General features: G+C 36.8%; 1 protein-coding gene and 1 long non-coding RNA gene across 5 annotated transcripts in view; one reads left to right on the top strand and one right to left on the bottom strand.

Moving 5' to 3' along the window:
- The window catches only part of LOC149673523 (uncharacterized), a 42,503-nt gene that overhangs the window by 14,335 nt on the left and 6,288 nt on the right, over positions 1 to 21,880 (top strand). Inside the window, exons 2-6 of one of the 4 annotated variants that reach the window (XM_089839099.1) lie at positions 24 to 78; positions 302 to 678; positions 746 to 861; positions 947 to 1,458; positions 8,576 to 8,720. In XM_089839099.1, coding sequence (XP_089695225.1) covers positions 1,314 to 1,458; positions 8,576 to 8,720 — 290 coding nt within the window. In that variant the 5' untranslated portion in view covers positions 24 to 78; positions 302 to 678; positions 746 to 861; positions 947 to 1,313. Of the gene's footprint in view, positions 1 to 23; positions 679 to 745; positions 862 to 946; positions 1,459 to 8,575; positions 8,721 to 14,209; positions 16,078 to 21,880 lie in introns of those variants that run through there. The other 3 variants (XM_089839098.1, XM_089839100.1, XM_089839097.1) reach the window with 3 other exon arrangements.
- On the bottom strand, positions 8,641 to 11,916 carry LOC149673524 (uncharacterized). The gene is made up of 3 exons (XR_016366866.1): positions 11,604 to 11,916; positions 8,856 to 11,531; positions 8,641 to 8,772 (listed from the first exon to the last, which is right to left on the bottom strand). It is a non-coding gene; the product is annotated as an uncharacterized LOC149673524 (long non-coding RNA).

Genomic DNA, 21,880 nt, shown 5'->3' with positions numbered 1-21,880 from the left:
TCATTTAATCTTTTTATTTGTAGAAAAAGAGATGTTACCGCCAGCTTCAGTCAGGACTATAGGGAGGGGCTTTGAAAGGTGGGTGACACGCGACCAGCGCCTCAGAATGCTTCAGAATCCCTGCTTTGGTTAGTATAGTCTCTTCGAGAGAATTTCTCTCAGCGCTCCCTTAGGTTAACTCGAGACTGTACAGACCGGAAGGAGAGACGCTGCGAGACCAGGGGTCATTGATATTTGATGTAAATGGTCGTGGAGAAACTCGCAACGCTCGATACTGAGGGAGATGCTGGGTTTCTTTCAGTAGGGGGAGGAAAAACTCGCTACGCTCGATAGAGGTAGTAGGGGAGGAGCCAAGATTCGTGAGATAACCGAGGACATCTGTCGTATTCCCTCAAACTTTGTCGCTCAGAAGCTTGGCTTACAGGTGTGCGTCACACTCCCGACATTGTTGTTAAGTCTAGATCAAAATTCAAAAGGGTGTCTGCTGCAGTTGGCAAAGTACAAATTGGCAAAGTACAAAGGCTTAACAAGTTATCTTGAAAATTTATTAATTTAAGAAGAAATTAGGGTAAAACTTTTAAGCAATGATCCTCGACTGAAAAAAAGCAATTTTGAAGAAAAAAATAAGTAATAAAAAATAATTTAGCTCGAGTGCAAAAAACAAGTCGCAATTAAAAGGTACGTAATAAACTGATAGTTATTGAAGAAATCTACTGTCTGATATGCAACGTAATATGAAAACTAGAAGCGTGAAGAAAACATTGAACTAAATAAAAATCAACACTGAGACCGTTGAGGGTTATTGAACGTAGCTAGGAAGTTTCAAAGCTAGGAGGAGGAGTTTCAGGATTGTTAGCAGTGGTTGGTTTCTCCCTCTATTTTCGGCGTGTTTCCGTAACCTAACCATAAGCGCGAGTAACGCTGAATAGAGATCGAATTTTTCCAGGGTAGCCCAGCCTGGCAGCCAGCGAGCTAGGCTATCCGCAGAGCCGACTCGCCTCGAGGAAACGGCGCGCGCTGGCGGAGTTGACGTTCGTACTAAGCGTACGTAACAACAGCATCCTTCCTCGAAGACACTAGATCGTCAACAAGCGAGGAGGCAAACGAACGGATAGTAGCATCGTATCGTCGCGAGTATTTCGTGTCCGTTTGTTTTTATCGGATTTGCCTGGTTTCCGGTTAGTGGAGCGCGCGCGTGGGGTCAGTCGATGGACGGAGGATGTTGCGGTGGGCCGCGGTCGACGTCTCGCTCGGACCCAGCGTCGTGGGCTCCGGCGACTGCTCCTTGACCCATCGATGGTTCCTTTCGAAAGATGCCTTCCAACGCGGGATCCGATAATGATACGAGCACGCTGGCAGCTACCTTGTCAAGCGCAGCAACTACCGCCGCCGTTGCGCAACCAACCAAGTTTCCACCACCAGGATTTAGACCAACTTATCCAAACCCCAGACCAACAGGTAACTTTCTTCGCTCATCTTTCCCATTATGCACCTTAATTGCGCTTCTTGTCATTGGGCTTATTGCGGAAGTAATTTTTTGCAACCCAAGCACAGTGAGGTTAAGGAAATACGTCAATTCCATTTACTTCCCCAACTGACCTTGGTGTACCAGATACCTTTCTATCGCTATCTTTCCCATTATGCGCCTTAATTGCACTTCATGTCAATGGGCTTATTGCGGAAGTAATTTTTTGCAACCCAAGCGCAGTGAAGTTAGGGGAATACGGTCATTTCTATTACTTCCTTAAGTGACCTTGGTATACCAGATGAAGCGGATCCTAACTTTTTACCTACCCACGCTTGCGTAGCTCTAAACAGTGAGTTCTAAGAATTAAATTTAGAATGACCTTGATATACTAGAACGTTAATCTCAATCTCTCGCGAGTGCATACAGTTCCGTTTTAATATATTTTTGTATTGCAAGAAATTGGCCAGTTTTCTCATACCCTACAAAGTTTAAGATCCTTGTTGATGGAGTAAAAGTTGAAGTCTTTTCTAATAAGATTTAAACAATTGTAATTAATACCCTATATTAATTAGTTTATTCATTACGACCTTGAAATTCAATCGCAAATAGGGGTCAAGATTCGGGTACCCATTTTAGAAGAATGCCGATATAAACGCAAAAATACGATGTTATATCACATTTATGGCATCATAAAATGTTTAAAAATAGGGTAGGGTGCAGAAGTGTTTTTCGAAATCTAGTTATCCTTGACTCTATTTTTACTCAATCTTCTCAGTTTTCCATGAATTATATGAAGTAATGTTAATCTGAATTGGCGTTTTAAAAAGTAAACAGCACGTTTGACGTCAGAAATTATTCTGGGGGAAACTTTCTACAAATATGAATTGCAAATTCAAAATTTAATATACAGTGTGTTTCTTTCTAATAAGTCTGTCATAAATTAAGGGCGGATGTTCTTTGGGTTATTTTGAGTCGAAAATGTTCTATGAAATTTTGCTGTCCAGGCCACTGTTTTCAAGTTAAGATTATTATAAACACACTGTATATTAAGTTTAACTCTGTATGTTTATTCTAAGTAGAAATGGCGTTATATTATGATTTCGAAACAATGTTTTGTCTTAAGATTAAGTAGGCCTACATTGCGATATTTAAATAAGTTAATTTATTGAATTAATTAAGTTAGTAAGTCTTTATATTCCCCTTACGTTAATTACCATTGCTTCAGAGGCTTATTTCCACTCCATTCATAATCATCCTTCATTTACGCCTCATTACATATGCATATATACGGTAGCTTCGGTGTGACATTAACAAATCATGTTTGCGAGCCAAAATCGTTACTGTCAGACGTATTGATGGATATTTATTATTAAAATTACGTGTAATTAAAAATTTCATTCTTTTATATGATAAGTTTGCATAAAACATGACAGATTGATACACGTCACCAAGATATTACTTACTATCAGCATAATTTTATAAGATATTTTCCATAAGTATGACACTTCGTAATGCTACTGAGAGACTTACAGCTCGAGCTAGTTCGAGAACGACAAGCGAGAATTGAAGTCCTTCACTCGGTGGTTAATTTTGCAGGACTTCCATCTAGTCCTATTAGTCTGTACTAAGCCCTTGACAGCGCCTCACCAGGGGTCGATTTACCTCGAATCTCTGACCTACCTCATTCACTTCATTACAAGCTCCAGTTTCTAAGTTACCAGTGACTAACTTATGGAACGCATCTTATTATAAATGAAAATTTGAAAAATATCGATTCTTTTTTCTTTGATATTCTATTTTTGGCAAAAAAAAGCGCTGACGAAAACAAATAGTGATTTTGCCACGGGAAAGGGTTTTTTCCCTAAGAGAGAGGGAGAGAGAGCTAGGCTAGAAACGGTTTTAGCCTAACCGTTACGTACAACTAAAAGCTTTTCCCGATTTTCGATTTTCTTTTTAAACACGCTAGAAGCTTGGCAGTACTGCCTGCCCGGTACTGGTAAAGGACCACTCTATTTGAACACACATTTTTATATCTACTTTTATATAGGAAAAATGGATGGTTAATAACATCAATTGGTGCTCTGACGGCATTTTAAATGTCACTAAGTTATTTATAAAATTCCTTTGCATCGATATTTAGAGTGTATTTGATTTATGGGGATAAAACTACGTCACCGTCTTGGTTTTTCATTATGCAAATTATCGAAGACGGTGGTGTTAAATAATTTGAAGGCGATACTTTGAGCTGTCAGTGAGAGATTGAGATTAGAATTCGAGTGTATCAAGGTCATTTAGTTTTAGAACTCGCTGTTTAGAACCTGGCACAAATGGGCAACGTAAAACATTAGCATCTGTATTTTTTTTTTCTTCTGGTATGTCAAGGTGACTCAAAATAAATTAATTTCAGAGCGATTAGTGTTTAAAGTTAGACGAGAGGGGCGAAAATAGGATATTTTTTCTGGTATTTCAAGGCCACTGAAATTTCAAAGTTAATCCCTGGTTCAAGGGAGACTAAATGGAAAGGAGGGAAATAAATTTATTCCCTCTAAGTTTGCTACGAACCCGGTTCGCTTCATTGCTGATCCTCTTTAGAATCGCAATGTCACTTTTATAACTACAAAATAAATACAAAGGTCATTTGAAATGTTAAAACTTCCTCTTGTAAGTTCACGCTTATTCATTTTCTGTAACCAAAAAAAAACTTCTTTGGTCCTTTTGAAATCCGTTGAAATGTGACAACTCCCTCGTGTTTGACTTCCCTAACTTTAATCTGTCAAGAAGGGCTGGCAACCATGTCCTATATACAACCCTCAACGGGATGACATTTGACGTTTGCTTCGCTTGAGCTAAAGACTGCTTACAAATGGACATACTCCAGTAGTTTTAGGATACTGGGATACTCGATAATCTCTAAGGTGTTTCTCAAACGATAACTTGACCAATTTCGTTCTAGTTCTTCTGCTATTTAGTTAATTAAAGATTAGTGTCGTGAATAGACGAAGATGTATACCGATCTCAATCGTATTAGGGCGTAGTTTTGAGGTCGAAGGTGGTACCCTCCCCCCTTTTCAAAAAGGGATTGTAACTAGTTGCTACTGTTGTTTAAAATATAAACAAACAGAAGGCTCGTGTTCCAGTTGAATTTTAAGTACAATTTTGCTCAAAACCTATTTCGAATTTCAAAATGTGATATCAAAGGTAGATAGAAAAAATAGAAAGTGAACTCTAAGGGTTTGGCTTTAGTGTATTTCCAGTCTGGTTTAAGACGTTCTCCAATCAAGTCTTGATCTCTCTAGCTTCTTTGGTTAGACCGGTAAATGTAACATTTTCGGTTTGCTTGCAAACTTACTCTAGTATTCATCCGCGAGCTGAATACACCTAGCTTTCGATGTCCTTATACAGGTTCACTTTGTGTAAATGCCATTTGCTTTTGCTAATAAGTAAAATAAATGCTACAATTTATTGCGAAATATGTAGATTATGTCGTTCGTTATGAGGTGTGGTTCAAACTAGGACATCATTATTTTAGTCCATGGTAATTTTAGGGTAGGTCCTTATGTAATTAGTTAGTGCTTCTTTCTCTCTCTCTCTATCCGGGTTAGGTTGAATCCGCAGACGGATCTCGAGTATCTTTAGAAGTTAAGGTAGGTGTGATACCCGTATATGAATGCAACTAGGTTGGTAATTAGGCTTAAGCTCTTCTTCCTTCTTGATGATGTCACGTTTGGTCAACGCCTAGCTACGACCATAGAACTCGAGAGCTATAAATAAATTGCTTTCAACTCCTTTGAATATATAGAATGATTTTGAAATTAATTAGTCGCAATTTTTAAATTAAATTAGATATGGATATGGAACAAAGTTGGGAGTAGATGATGTTATAACCAATTAAAGATTTATTCAGTGCAGCGGTTATGACTTACTAATGAATATTAATTATTTGAGTCAGGGTTGCCATAGTATTTGAAAACGTCTGTGATTTTGAATGTAAGGAAATTTAATGTTGGTAGGTAATTTTAGTATAATAGCACTAGCATTAAGTTCATAGTGCAATATTAATATTTAGCCACAACATTCAGACTTTAGTTTAAACAAACAAACGTGAAATTGGTTAAGGAAAATGAATTTATACCATCAGGGAAGTTTGAAATTGAAACTCTTTGGCAACCTTAATTAACTTAGCATATTTACCTTTATTTATTAATTTTCTGTTTGATTTTCTTTAATTAATTTTAAATTAAATTAGTTATATATATTTAATTAAGTTTGGGGTATTTTGAGGAGAAGCCATCTTGCAGGCTGAAAGCTCGTAATGCTTTTTCAATAGTGCCCCTGTAAAAATGCTCAAACGCAATACTCCGGTGCATACAATTTGAAAAAAAAAATTCTAAATATTGAAAAACGGGCGAATTTAATTAAAAATTCCAGTTACTTTTCAAGAAAAACTACTCATACACAAATGTGACGTCATCTACTTTACATGTATTTAATTGTTCGTATCAAAAAAATATTTTACACCTTCGACTACCAAAAAATAAGAAAATTCTACATTGACCTTTTTCTTTAAAATAAACTGGGCATAAATATTAATAACTCAGTAACTTCAATCGGAAACACGTTTATTTTTTAAAACTCTGTATATTCAGAAGTCAGTCGTAAAATGGATTTTTTCTACTCCATTTTTAGAGTGTAAAAATCGAGGTGTAAACCACTCCTAATATTACAATACGACGAATCCCTTTCAAAATTATAGACACAGCTAAGAGTGTCTAGCCCCTTGGTAAAAACATACCACCATAAATAAGGCAATTTCTTTACGCCTTATTAAATATGCATTAAGTTTAACGTTTTCTGACGTAGTCTTCGTCGTACACTCGTAAATTCGGCGGCACGCGCATTCCAGAGATTGCATTCAGTAGACCAGAAACTAACCCTAACTGAGATTCCCCATATCGAAGTTCTTTTTTATTTAAGCCTTGGCTGTGTTACTTATAAATCATCCGATGCTGACAACCGAGGCTTAATCAATTCTTTCGTAAAGATTCACGCATCGTAAATTTTAATTTCTTTCAAACAAAAAGATGACAAATAAAACATTGCTAGTTCAGTCGAATTAATCTTGTTAAATAACTTATGATTACGGGGTACACAATTGGTAATGATTACTTTCAATTAGTAAATATTAACAGTTAAGTTAAACGGATGTGATGATTTTTACTGGGAAAGGTTTAATGAATGAACTAGTAGCGATGGACATTTTTTTTAGTTCCTGGGCGGCCATTTTGAAAGATGGAAGCGTGGGGGGGGAAAGGGGCGTGGAAATTTACGTCAAAGGTTTATGTAGAACCAACAAGTGATATCTAGTTTACTAGGGAGAAGCTATAAGATGCCTAAGTATTCGCGCCGTGCCATAGTCCCAGTCCTCCTTTCAAAATACAAGGGGGGGACGTAAAAGGAGGCCGGGGTATTTCGCTACACTCTCCTCAGTCAGAAAATACGTAATTTTCGTCATTCACGTCGCGCTAACGTGAGTTTTCAAGAACCAATGAGATGGTGGTTGTAATTTAGAGGCGGCGGGGATTAAATCCGGACAGGCTACGTTTGGACTGGAGATCAAGCTGGAAATGTGGCGAATTTATACCTTCTCCCTAGTAAACTAGATATCGCTTCTTGATATAACATAAATCCCAGCTAGAAGATAGAAATATTAACCAGTATACAAAAGATTATTAACAGTTGAAATGTACAATTAACAATGTTATTCCATAATTAGGGTGTTCAGTTAGACACAATTTTGTAATTTCAAGATGGTAATAATTTATTCTAATTTAAATCCTTCTTTTAGTACCATTTAAGAATGAAAATTAACGTCCAAGCAAAACTAATGTCAGCTTCCTTGGTAAAACAATTCGGGATTTTTTTTTAGTATTAGTCTAGTATATCAAGGTTATTCTAAATGTCAAGGTGATTACTGTTTAAATGTACAAAGGAAAACCGCCTTCTGAGAAATTGTTTAAAACCATGATATGAACGTTTTGCCAAAATGGTTGAAAACATTGGGCTTTGGTTTAAAATACGAAAAATTTAAATTAAATTCTTTCAAGCGTATAAATGTTCTTCTTTTTTTATTTTTCTATTTTTTTTTTTATTTTAGTTTTGAAAAATCCATTAAAGGGATAGTGAAGTTTAATTTTGACAGATACATAGTTTTCAACCTAGGAGGATTGATACCATTTACACCAGGAACCCAGGCTAACTGGCGAACAAAGTGCAGTATACCAAGTAGCGTGTCCTCCTGCAGTGTAAATGGTATCAATTCTCCTAGTCTGAAAGCAACTATGTATATTGTATATTATAGAAAAAGTTACGAGACGAAATTTAATGTCAGACTATCCCTTTATGGTCCGTTTAGCGAAACAATTTCTTTCAAGTGCATACGCGAGACACTATATTCTTTCTTATAATTTTTTTTCTTTCTTCTTCATCTGCGCAAGCGTCGTTTTGATTCCTTTTAAAGCCCTACCACTGTCTCTATACCCTCGAGACAATTCTTTTCGTCTCCTTGAATAGTTCCTTTTTTAAAAAAATAATTTCCCGACAGTCGCTATTTTTTCCAATCAGAGTCGACTTTTCAACCCCTATATTTGTGTAATTATGTCAAAGAGCCAACTAAAGCGATGACTTTTCGACAGTGCAGTATACAAGTACAGTATACGCTACATTACGCAAGGATCTTATTAACCCTGTAGGGTTTAATAAATAATTAATTTGTTTATTTTAAATGTAATTTATGAATTGACTCGCTGTTCGAAGTAAGACGCGTGCAAGGGGAACGTTAAAAGTTTATCTGGTTTTTTCTTCTCTCTTCTGGTATATCAAGGTCACTCGATATACTGTTTAAAGCTATATTCGTGGAAGAGGGAAGTAATTAAGTGTTATTCCCCTTAATGTCACTGTGTATGGTAATTTGAGCAGCAAAAAGATAAATAATTTTTTCTTTGCTGGTAATCTTTAGAATTCCAAAGTTTAACTTTAAATAATGTAATATGTGAACTTATAACTTAAGTTCTTGTTTTATTTGCTTATTATATTGATTCTCTTTTGCAGTGTCTTTGGACGCTCGACCCATCGTGATCCCGATACTATCTTGCGTCTTCAGTTTTCCAGTTCTGGCATTCGCAATTATCTGCGCATTACGATATCGGGCCCAACGGCTCCGACGACGGGACCAAATTAGAAGACTTCAGGGTGGGTAAGTAACAAGCTTCCGGTTTATTTTTATTTTATTTTTTTTACTTGGGTTTCTGTAAAATGTAATGATCTATACCATAAGTTTATAAGTGATATGTTCCATAAGTATGACCACGACCCATACTTCGAAACTTACAGCTCGAGCTAGTTCTAGCAGAACAACGGAAGCGAGAATTGAAGTCCTACACTCGGTGGTTAATTTTGCAGGACTTCCATCTTCCTATTTAGTCTCTACTAAGCCCCAATTTGACAACGCCTCACCAGGAGTCGCTTTACCTCGAATCTATGACGTACGTTACTTCATGACAAGCTCCAGTTTGTAACCATTGACAAACTTATGGTGAACATATCTTATGACCTTATGGTTTTTGATTTTCATATGCGGTGTATGATAAAAATGAACTTTTTCTGATGAAATTTTCAAAACAAAAGAAATTAGATTTAAATAACGTAACTAAAATTCAAGGCACGCATTTTACACTTTCGAGATGAAAAGTACAATAATAGCTTTTTAAAATATTCAAATTCGAGCGTTACGTGTTTGAGACGGTTTTTCCTTTTACCATGAAGTTACTCATTACATCCAATAATATTGAAAATAAGTAAATCATTCAAGAATCTCCCCAAAAGGTCTGAGGGCGCATGTTTTAAATAGGGTTAAGATTTAACATTGGAAGCAAAGACCTTAGATAGGCCTTTAACGTTACTAAGTCCTTCTTTCAACCCATATCTAAAGTCTTTGTTGTCCAAACACCCATCATTGTTTCGCCTTAAGAAAATCAGACTTTTGGAAACCATTAATTACAATTCCCAAATTATGATAATATACTTTTAGTAGGATCTTAATAGCAAAGTAAACTTGAATTAATTTTCTTTCTTGAAGAATGAAAATAAAAGTGAAGTCAGTTTAAGGTTGTTTTATACATCCACGTCTGTTTTTTATCGTTTAAATTGATCTTACTGACGTTGTTGGAAGTATACCAGGTCTCCTTGATCCTCGTTGAGTGATGGGGTCTCTTTTTTTTGGGAGTAAGTGCTGCCAAAATTGCTTTTTTCCCGAACACGGAAATTGCGTGCTGTAGGAAACATATCCGAGCGAGTGTAAATTTGCTTCTAAGTTCCTTAAAAGCTTTTTTCGTAACCCTTTCCTACCCTAAATTTGCGTAAATTGCAGTTTAAAGATATATTTTTGTAAAATACACGTTTCCCTTTTTGCAAAATTGCGTAGCAAATAGTCGCGTATGGCAATTAGAACTGTAAATATTGGCGAAGAAACTGTGAATCAACTTCGAGGAAAATATTTGAATGGCTTATATTTGTTGTTATGTCTAGTTATAACTATATAGTATATCCTGAAAATAGACATTTTGACCTACAAAAATGGGATTGTCAGACAGTTGCGTAGATCAGTTGGAACTGCGCATATTAGAAAAGGAAATTTGGCGTAGCGAAATAGAATTTCTTACTGATTTGAGGCTGATATTTTAACACCTTTTGATACGCTGAAAAATGGGCTAAGAAAATAACTGCTTTATCTATGCCTATATATTCTGAAAAATAAACATTTTGAAATGTTTATAGCTAGCTACCCGTTAAAGAAAAATGTTTATTTAATTTTAATTTATAATGACTATAAGTGAGTCGACACTCTAAGATTAAAGACAAGTTGAAAATTTCTAAAGTGAGGCAGTTAAAAGAGCCAAAATGTATTAATGAATATAGGACAATATTAAAGAAAGTAGGGCACTGATTGGTCCTCATATTGGGAATTCACTAAAACCTTACTTTCTGAACATTATTTGTATATTTGCTTTTGATATAAATATTCATACAGGTTTTTATTAATATAAATTGTCAGGTATTTTTCGTATATAAAATTATTTTTATTTTTTGGCCTTTGGATGAGTTTGTCAAGAAAAATTACCTCTGAAAGGCTTCATTTGTTATTAGTTTCGAGAGTGTCCTTATAGAAGTGGTTGGGAGTTTTGTCGGCCCAAGTTCCCACGGGCTTTCATCGGCTTATAAGTTACCGAGATGGAGAATAGCTTCGAAAAGCGCTAAGATAAACATTGCTAGATTGTTTATCTTTTGTTCCAGTACTGCAGCGGGCCTACACCGCCGAAGAAGTCGCGCCTATCGCCGAGTACCTTTTTGCAAAATTTTATTTTCTGTCCCCCGCAGGGTCATTTTTATCCAATAACTGTGAAGTTCCATCGGGGGATCTTGGTGGTAAATACGCTTATAGAAGCAACAATACAACCCCTTTATAACCCAAGGAGTAAATTAGAGTTTTATCTGTTAATTAGTTAAAGACTACGCCGTAAATTATTTCGTTATGAGCTGAACACTCCAATCATAACTTGTTTAGGATGGCTCTTATGGCAAAATGTCGACTAAGATGTATAGAACATTTTCGACTCAAAATAGCTCATAGGAAATTTTTGACATAACATTTGTGACTCAAAGTCGCTAGTAGAATATTTTGACATAACATTTGTGACTCAAAGTCGCTAGTAGAATATTTTGACATAACATTTGTGACTCAAAGTCGCTCATAGAACTTTTTTGACATACCATTTGTGACTCAAAACAGCTCATAGAAGATTTTCAACTCAAAATCGTAACATATTCGACTCCAAATTGCTCATAGAACACGGTTTAATGTAGCTCATTAGCTGCAAAAGACGGCGTCTCCAGGTTAAGCATTTATCTAGTAAAATATGACTGTAACCCCGCCGTATAACGTCTTGTAAATCTTTAAAACATTTTCCTCGCGTAAAACCAAAGGCGTTTGGAGACGAAGATTTCCAACCTGTCTTGAAACAGGGGGACTCTCTCTCTTTAGTATTAAAGATATTAAAAGGAATTTAGAGCTCTAACTTACTTCATTCTATTCGAACAGTCAAAGCTTAAACGCGTACGTACAAAAGGTTGCCAAATGCGCTTAGTTCTTTACTTAGCTCAGTTGTGTGGATTTACTCTTCATAGAATTGAAGCTGCGGCGTGGTTAGAAAAGTCCAACAGGGTCATACTATTGTCTGGACGTCATCGGCTCTATAGTCTGGAGAGTCTAGAGAATGGTGCTTCAACATTTTTCCCCAGAGCAATAGGCAGAGATCGATGTGGGGGCCTGCTTATAAAATCATGGATCTTACAATAACCACTAAGGGATGGGAAAACAGCTTTATTTCTTACAAATACAAAAATATGCACTGTGTTTCTGATAAGTCTGCCATAATTTAAGGGGGATGTTCTTTGGGAAGTCGAAAATGTAACTTCTATCTACATTTTGCCAAAAGGGGCACTGTTTTCGAGTTATGATTTGAGTATTTTAGGGATAACCCCTTAATTAAATTAGAAATCATTCATTGTCTTTCTGATTCTTAATTACATTTAAGGGGGTCATCCGTAAAACCCTCTTAAAATCATAACCCGAAAACAGTGTCCCTTAGGGCAAACAAAATGGAGATAGAAGTTACATTTTCGACTCAAAATCGTGCACCCAAAGAACATCCCCCTTAATTTATGGCAGGCTTATCAGAAACTCCGTGGAATATCAAGGTCACTGTATATTTAAACGTAATCACCGTTTATAGGTAGAAGGGGAAAGTAAATGAAATTAACGTAATCCCCCTGAGCTCACTGTATATGTTAATATGAGTCACTAAAAATATTTTCTTCTTTGCTGGTCCTCTTGAGAATTACTGTCCATGATAATATCGACTGCTGGTGCGTGGTTCTAAATTCGAAACTAGCTCGGTCAAATGCCTTTTTTTGCAAATTTCGGAAATTAAAATTCAGTAACGTCTATCACAGGAAACGATTTGATTAATGGTCGGCGATGTTGCTTCGGCCTTGCTCGCTATGGTCTGGTAGATAAGCAAATTACTATCAAAAGCAAATTTAAATAACGGAAAGTGAGCCAGTAGTAACGAGAGCGGTAAAACATTCGTGTTATAATACTAGTTGTAACGAAAATGTTACAGTTACAAAGTGTATGATTATTTCCAAGAACGAAAAACGCAATTTCTTCTTTTGTGGTTGGCCCCTTTGTTGAAATGAGGTTGAAAAGGGAGTGGTCTCGTTTCGGGGAGAAAGTTATATTTCTAGGAAACAAAGCTGTTTTTCCTGCAACGCCCCGTCACTCCATCGTAACCCTTTATCTTCGTAAATATATCAAAAAAACTTTTTATTCTTTTGCTCAATCCTTTTCGACCACGCCTCCTCTTGTTTCTTGTGAAAGAAATCACTGGTATTTCTTAATTGATGGTTCCTTAACATTCCTTCATCTGATACGAATTAATTACTTATGGTTTTCGAAGTTTGATGTAACCCAGATTTATTGCAACAGTTTTGGGTCGGTATTACCAAAAGTGAATAGAAATAATAGTAGAGAGTGTGCAGCAGGCAAACAATTATGTTTTTCACAATATTAAAAGCTAATATTGAGTAACGCAGAGCGCTGATTGATTGACCAAAGAAGCAAGAGGGGAAAGAGATCAAGACTAGATTGTAGTGCATAGTAAACCATTATAGGTTTTCTAACCTCCCCAGTATAAAACCACTTTCTGTTTCTTCTATTTGTCTTTGGTAACACAGACTGAGTATAATAATTATAGGTCAGTATAGCACAAACTTAACTGTTTATTACCACCACGGACGGTATATTTTAAACACCGTGACCTGGTAACCTTTTGAACCTCCGCTAGTAAGTCTACGCCTCCTATAAATACACATAAATACGGGAGACGTTTAATCGCCAGGTTTTTACCTCAACCCCAAAACACACCCCTATTTTTGAAACTTTTATTTTTCAACATTTTTCTTATCTGTAGCCGGCGGTCGGCTTTCGGGGGGTTTTCAAAATCATGCGCTACAGCTCCCGAAGCTAAAATTCCTTTGTGTTCTCAACCGTATCGATTTGCTTGTAGGTACTAGCACGCTAGATAGACCCGAAATTTTACTAGGGACCCAACAACAACCGCGTCATAAGCGTACCTACCGTACAGTCCCAGGAAACCGGATTATCTTCAAAGTGTAAGCTTGTAGCCGAGACCTTATCTTCTAAAGGGGTAGCGGTACAACCTTCAAATCTTGTCTTTGGGGTTGGAATTTTAAAAAGGGATAGTAGCACAAACTCGAATCTAACGCCGGAAATGTTTTAAACCAACCGATATTAATAGATTCTAAAATTAAATGCGTACCTACAAAAACCCAATGTATCAGCGTAATTAATCATTTAAGATAACAAGGTAACGCACGTGCAAAGATTTGGCTGTTTAAATTTAACCTTTATTTGGGTAATGCGAACTTGTTTCTTGTAATCAATCAACGCGAGTGCGTGAATAAGTGAGTGCACGAAACGTATATATTCTAATGGTGGTCTCGTGGTTATTTTTTTTCATATCCTTATGCTTGTAATTGTCTTTAAGAAAGATGGTTTGTTTGATTCTGACACGGAGGTCCGCGTATGTCTCTCTTGACCTCTAGATACTGGTGGCGGTCCGAGTACGTCTGGAATAAGAGACGTCGGGGAGACGTCATGACGTCCAAAGGTCGGTCGACGTCGTCGCAACGTGAGACGCGTCATGGCGGTGGCAGCGGGAGCGTCGGTGGTGTCCTGGATGATTTCTTGGAAACCAGTTACAGCGATCGCGGTAGCCAATGGCCACCCGGCGGTGAATCATTTAGTTTGGAATGGCGACACGATTCGGCCGAATCTTTGGCCAACTCACCGGGAATAGACCCACCAACGGGAGCCATTTCGGCCGCGATTACTTTAGCCAATCAAAATGTCATCTCTCATTTTGCGGCGGACACGGTTATGCCCACGGAACAATTGCCTAAATCGCCTTAGGACAATATTTTTCCCCCTTCGAACCGGACTGGACTAAATCACCGAGGTTGACACTGTATGAACGAACGCTAATACCGACGAATAATAATCGACGAATTTAGGCTTAGCGCGTATGTGAAATTGTCAATATTGACGAGTGAATTAAGAACGGAAATTCGGATTCTAAATACCAGCGACCACCATTAGAATCTCGCCCAATCGTAAAGATAGGCGTCATCTATAATGTAGATTAACATAAACTTAATTAAGATTTAGATTACAATTTTTATTCAATGCTTTAGATTTATCTCTACTCCTAAATCGTATTGTGTTCCCCTTACCCTTTTATCAAAGGCAAATTGAAATAACGGAAAGTGAGGATACACTTGGGAGGTTAATGAAAGCTTTCTCTCTAGCTTCTATGGTCGACCAATCAGCACTCTACTTTTTTAATATTACCCTTTTTAAATTTCTTTATGACAAAAATAGAGAGGAAATGATCTGGCAATGCATTAGGAATTTTGTTTTTGGACCATTAGAAATTATTATCGTACATTTCGTTGTGCAAACCCGGTTGATAAATGAACATTTTCGGTTTGTCCGAATACTCGCGTATGACTATTATACGCTCCAAGGGGGATAGTAAATATTTTTCCGTTGGCCAATTCTCTCATTAATTCCAAACTTTCTGTTATGTCCATTTGCCTTCGCTCCAATTGTGTCAACACACGTATAGCTGTTTTTAATTGGATATAACTACACATTTTCCACTATGGGTAGCCATGCACTTTGAATGCGAGGGTTAATTTAACTTTGAATTGAAGTTCCACGAACCTCACTTGACTTCCACGGGAAATCCTTACCTCTCTTTCTCTCTAGTACATTGCAAATAATTTTCGGGTTGTGGATTATAAACGTGTATGAACACTATGCAAAGCTGGCCCGGAGGGCGTGGCCCAAGTACGTTCCGTATTGATGTATAAACCTTTCAAATGTATGGCTACTTATAATTTAATGTTATTAACTTATGCTAAAATATTACCGTAACAAAATTATAAAAATGCCTTTTATCAGAGCTTTTTAATATTAATAACCGTATTTTTCAACAGAAATTTAAACTATTTTCGGTGTTTTTTAAACTAAAACTAACTAATTAATGGTTATAATATAAGAATATATTACATCAAAATTAACTTCTGATTAAAATATTTAAATTTAAAGGATACAATTTCCTTAAGCCTAATAGTCAATATTACGCTTAAATGAAACAAAAACCGTACTATTTGCTAAGCCTATTATTGAGAATTAGGCTTAAGAAAACAAATACCAATCACGTGTGTTACTGAACGAGATTACTAAATATGACCTTGACCTATGAGTGTCGATTCGAACAAATTTTCACTTGATTATCGTCAGTGTTATTCGATCACAAGTATCGTTTTCAGAAACCATAATTAAACGATCGATAATTGTTGAAATGTCAATTTAGAATTGAGATTGTAATAAAAAATAAATGCTAAAATATATATATAGGTTTTCCAAAGGTTATTGAACCAACCAAGGCTTATCAACATCAGAGAAAATTGTACTGGAATCGAAGGTAGACTAGCCCAAAAGTGTTGGTTCGAATCCGAGCCCTCCATTTCCGGTTATGACGTAGCAACAGAGCTAACATTAATATCAACCAATCAGAGACAGGCGTAGAACCGAAAAAGCTCTTAACATCCGTGTAATGCACTTACAAAGGCAAGACACTCTATTCCAGCGCAATTTTCTCTGTCAGAAGCTAGAAAATAGAAAATCGTTATGAGAAAGAATGACCCTAAAAAGTTCCGCGCCGTTGGTCTCTAAATATATCGTGGGGTTCCAGCTTTGGGGGTCCCCACCCCAGTTCTTATTAAGAGCTAGGGGGAATAGCGAGAATAAATGGCGTGGCCCATTCGAATATGGGCCCCTTTTCTTATGAAGGAAAAGCTTCTAGAAGTTCCGTTTTTTTTACCCCTATCCAATATTGTAACTTAAATCCCTCATAAGAGTCTGAATATAGCGTATAAGTCTTCAGCTGGGTTAAGATTAGGTCCATTTTCCCTGGCGATACGCCAAAATTTTCTCTCTTGGGAAAAAATAGTGAACCAAATATTTATGCTCGTATAATATTTAACAAAATGTTAGCAGCAAATGGATTCGGCATTGCTGATCTTCTGGACGCCATTTTGAAAGATGGAAGCGGTGGGCGTGTTAATTTATGACAAAAGTTATTCCCTATAGAAGGTCTAGGTTAGATTTCTGGATGCCCCCATTACCTAATTTCAAGATGGTAAGAGTTCTTTCTTTGTACCTACTACTTAGTAGTGATGACTACCTAGATTGGTGGCGGCGGCCATCTTGGATTTAGAGCTATCTGTATAGTCATCACTACTCTACTTAAGAGTGAATTAACGCTCCCACAAAACTAGTGTTCAGCTTGCTGTGGGTAAAGCAATCTTGGTTTGAGCTCATTAGCGTTGATTGCAAGTCAGTCAGGATTGAGGCATACTTATGAAAACGATAAGCTTATGCTACTGATGATTTGTGCATTTTTGTCGTTGGGCGTACTACCACCACCACGACTACGCTTATACCGATCAATGCGCAAACTCACGGTTTATAATAATAACCCTGTCGATGGTAATTCCCATATCCGGTTACTCCTTACTCCTCCTGCAAAAAAAAACCAAATAAGTAATGGGATGACGGAGCAACTTTTGAAGTGTCCATGAAATATGAGCATTTTTGATGATTTTCCTCGGAACTCTACTTGCACCGTGACACGGTATGAGACGTACCCTAGGTAACGTAACAGTAATAAGTATAACACTCAATGATATCTTATGAAGACACTCATTTATTTATTTGTATGTTTGTTTTTATGCATCGTTTCAACTCGTATTTCATTGCCCAAACTGCATGGTCCATATCAGTAACACTAGGGAAATTAGCAATGGAAAGTGTCAAACTTATCGTTATTACGTTACTTATGGACTTAAGCGGGAAGTTGGTTGTGATGACCATCTCATATTTTTCCAAGATCGATATAAAAAGTCAAAATCTATCAAAAATGAATTTTTGTAAACACCGTGGAATTTAAAATTTGCAGAATTTACTGCCTAGAATTTTCTCTACACGGATCGGTTGAAAAGGTCGCTGATATCATGCGTGTATGGATTGAAAACTGTGAAACTAAGAACCCATCTGGGACCTGAGAACGTATTAGGCTCACACCTATGAACTGCGAATAGTTTTATGGCTTTTTGGTGAAGCAGACGATATTGGGGTGCGTGAAACTCTATTTGTAAACTTAACTTAAAGATTCTATCCCTGTCTACTTTAGAATTAGGCCTAACCGTGCACGATCTTCAGATTGAAAATATCTCTTCACCTTCGACGTTAATTGCGTCTTTAAGTATTTGCAATATTGTTTAACGAATGTGTTAATTGCAATTAATTATAGCTGGATACTTTAGCGAAAGTAAAACTATTTAGGTAAGATCCTTTACGTAAAGACAAACATTCTTCCCAGACTCTAGTAGGTGTTTTCAACTAAATTAAAGTAGTTCCGCATCAAGTCAGGGACTCGGGGTGAGCTACGTCTGACCTAGATAAGAGTAAGAACTTGTACAAGAACGAATACCACATCTTAGAAACTTTTACTTGTTTATGTTGTGGCTATCTCGTTTAGTCTAAAAGTAAAGCGATCTGGGAGATTGGACTTCGATTGAAGTGGGTTGTAAAAAATCTACAAGGTATCTTCGTCCATTCGGACTTTATTGCCAATCTCTCGCGATTCCCGCTAACTATTCGGGGTTGTTGAGGGTCACTATCCGTGACGAGTAAAGCCGAAATGAAAGTCTTGGATGGACATACTTTTAGTTTTTGGACGTATGGACCACGTTTTGCAATTAGCCAAATGCGTTAGCCTTGGTGATGCCTTGGAGATTTTACGAACCCTTACCCGACGTCCTTCGCGATTCGTTTCTGGACCCCCCTGAGTGCGTGTCGTTGTATTTTGTTTGCAGTAAACGAAATGTTTTACGCGGTTCATTAGGGAATACTTTAGTTACAGTAAAAGTAGATCGAGGGGCTAGTCACTCTTGGATACTTATTTCTTGACCCCTTTTGGTATGACATTTAAATACGTGACTTATGTAGGCGCAAGTATTTAGAGGACAATTAGGGCTATCACACCCTCAAGTTTATTAAAACTCGAGTTATGAATCAACGTCAGAAATTTAGGGTTAGCTACCATCAATCGATTCACCATTCCTTGATGGTTGCTCTCGACATAAGACGTTAAAATCCATCTCACCTTTGCAATAGCGGACACGCAAATTGATCGAGCTATCCTCCTATTCATTCTGAAGATCCATTTTAAACGGATTAACAGTACATTGAGGATTATGACGCTGCATGGACGTCTCCGTAGCAACGACCAAGTCCTAATTCATCTGGATTTAAATTACTCCTACCCAAAGTCTGCTTGCTGTGTCAGTTCAGAGAGCGAGAGAGAGAGAGAGAGTTTTCGCGAGGGCAGTGTGACCCAACTTGTCATTGTAAGCTGCTTCCGGGCATAAAATAGCGGGTTCAAGTCCTACTAGAGTAATAAATTTGTCTGTTATATCCCTGTATGCAAGATTGGAGGAAACAATAGAGATCAATTTTAAACCGTAATATAGTGTCGTGTTTTAGGTTTATTGAAATTGAAAGAATCAATAAAGGCAAATTTATAAATATTACATAGTTAGTTCCCAGTATGATATATAAAACGAAAATAGAACTTGAGGTATTGATCTGTGAATTTATTATCGTTGGAAGTTACATTTTTCCTTCTTGGAAATTATCATACATATCGTAGTGAAAACCTGATTGTTGTTAAGTGTGACGTCTTCAGTTTGCACGCGAGGAGGGTTTCTAACTTGACATTTACCAACTTGTTTCCAACCATTCTTCGTAAGCAATTTCCAACTAATCTAGGGAGGCTTAGCGTTGTAGATAAACAAAGATATAGTTGGCCATCCATATACATTTTGGTTTAATTTGATTTAGGATTCGTATTTAGTAAAGAGCCCTAAAACATTTGATACAGTTTAAAATTTACGACATCATTAATTAGGCTTAGTAATTTTTCCTTGTAGTAATTGGTCGCGTGACCCTTCTTGACCTTTTTCATTTAATTAACTTGTAGAGAACTTATTGTCTATCAGGGAAAAGACAGATAATTACTTCTGTTGGAATTAAGAAGAGAATTCTGGGTCTTTATAAAGGGCTTCTGGGTTTTTCTGTCGTTTAATAATCTCTTCGATCTCATTTCCGGTGACGTATTTAGCTTGTTTCAATTACTAAGCTTAACTTAAGCCGATCATGGAACTTCTAACCCCATAGGGGATTGGAAAACTACAAGGGTGACACGAAAACCGCGTGGTACGAGTAATTAGACATTATTTCAGGATCAAGTTAAATTCACAGCGTTAGAATCTAAAAACCCTATAGGGGGTTTGAATGCTGGGTCTGTATTTGTTTCTAGTATATGAAGGTCACTGTTTAAGGGTAGTAATTTCTTCTTCGCTAGTCCTCTTATAGAAATACAAAGTCAATGGTTCAGGATGAAAAGATGTTATGCCTGTAGGTGTTGTTGTGTCTTTTGATCTCCCCCGTGTTCTAAGTATCGGCTTTTTTTCCTTTCGAATTATATTCTAAGCCACCCTAGAGTTTGAAAGAAAGCGAAGAGTCGAGCGGTCAGTTACTACATAGCAAAGATTGACGCTCGTTTCCAGGGATTTCTTTAACCCCAAATATTGATTCTTAAGAATTCCGAAAGCTGCAAAAAAAAAATAGAAGCGAATCTCTTTCCTTACACGCCTTTTTAAAGGGATAGTGTCACTCCCCAACACGTTGTATTCGATAGAAAACACGCTGCAATTTATTGAAAACGAGCTGCATTTTATGGAAAATGAGCTGAATTTTAAGGAAAACTAGCTACATTTTATAGAAAACAAAGTGCGTTTTATGAAAAAAGAGCTGCATTTTATAGAAAACAAACTGCGTTTTATGAAAAAAGAGCTGCATTTTATAGAAAACAAACTGCGTTTTATGAAAAAAGAGCTGAGTTTTATAGAAAACACGCTGTTTTTTATAGAAAACACGCTGTATTTTATAGAAAACACGCTGTATTTTATAGAAAACACGCTGTATTTTATAGAAAACACGCTGTATTTTATAGAAAACACGCTGTATTTTATCGAAAACGCACTGTATTTTTAAGAAACACCCTGTATTTTATCGAAAACGCGCTGTATTTTTAAGAAACACCCTGTTTGTTATTGTTAGAAGAAGAAGACCCCAATATCGGTAAAAATTCTACATCATATTCCAATAGTCCAATACTTTATTTTTCGATATTGTCTGGTTATTTTTAGGCCTTTGGATTTTTGATTTGATTTTGCAGAATTCTTTATCGATATTTTAGTGGTTACTTTTTCTCTATGGAATGTAATCTATCCATTCTTGTGGCCATATAACACGAAGTGACTTAGCTATTCGAAGTAGAACGAATACTTATTTTGAGTCTGTGCAATATTCTAGCCAACAATCTAACCAATTCTGGCCAACATTTTAACCAACATTCTAGCCAACTCTGGTTCCAATTACGGCCAGTATTCCGATCAATATACAGAGATCAATCCGTCAAGGTTTGAATTCAACAAGAACAAAGAGAAATCTGGTGTTGCGAAGAATCATTTTATCACTTGTAGTTTTAAGCTAAGAAATCTTTTCCTTCATTACTTGGTACATTCCTTTGTTCAGCGTCATAGAGAATTATAACGAGAGAAGGATCCTTTTCTATTTTTATATCTCTTAATTCCAGAGGCGTTTCCCTCTTAACGACTTTTCTTAAAAACTTCTAAAGGACCAAGGCTTATTTCTCTGTATTTTTATTTCGATCACGAATTCTGGCGATTACGCTATAGTCGCGGAGCATTGGGAGTATTTTAAGTATAACGGTATACGCTATCTCTTGGGGGCAAAAAAGCGTGTCCCAAATCGAAACTTGCGCCATTGTCCACCCGTAACGAAATTAACTAGCTTGGATTGTGTTTAGTGCATGGCGAGCAATGTGATAATGAAGGAAGTGACTAAACAAAGTCATTTGCTCTCTTTATTTGCAGAGAAATCGGAATGATATGGCTAAATCACTTATATGAACTTATTTGTTTACCAACCAAAAATTTTCAGTAGATCTATCTCATTTGTGACGTCAGTGCCCAGGTAAAACGTCACGGTCTTAGCTT

This window comes from Phalangium opilio, unplaced genomic scaffold, assembly GCF_054372755.1.
Source record: "Phalangium opilio isolate 3A_F unplaced genomic scaffold, DU_Popi_V2 ptg000048l_1, whole genome shotgun sequence".
Taxonomy (NCBI): domain Eukaryota; kingdom Metazoa; phylum Arthropoda; class Arachnida; order Opiliones; family Phalangiidae; genus Phalangium; species Phalangium opilio.
Note: the sequence above shows the minus strand (reverse complement) of the source record. Positions and strands in the feature narration are given on the sequence as shown.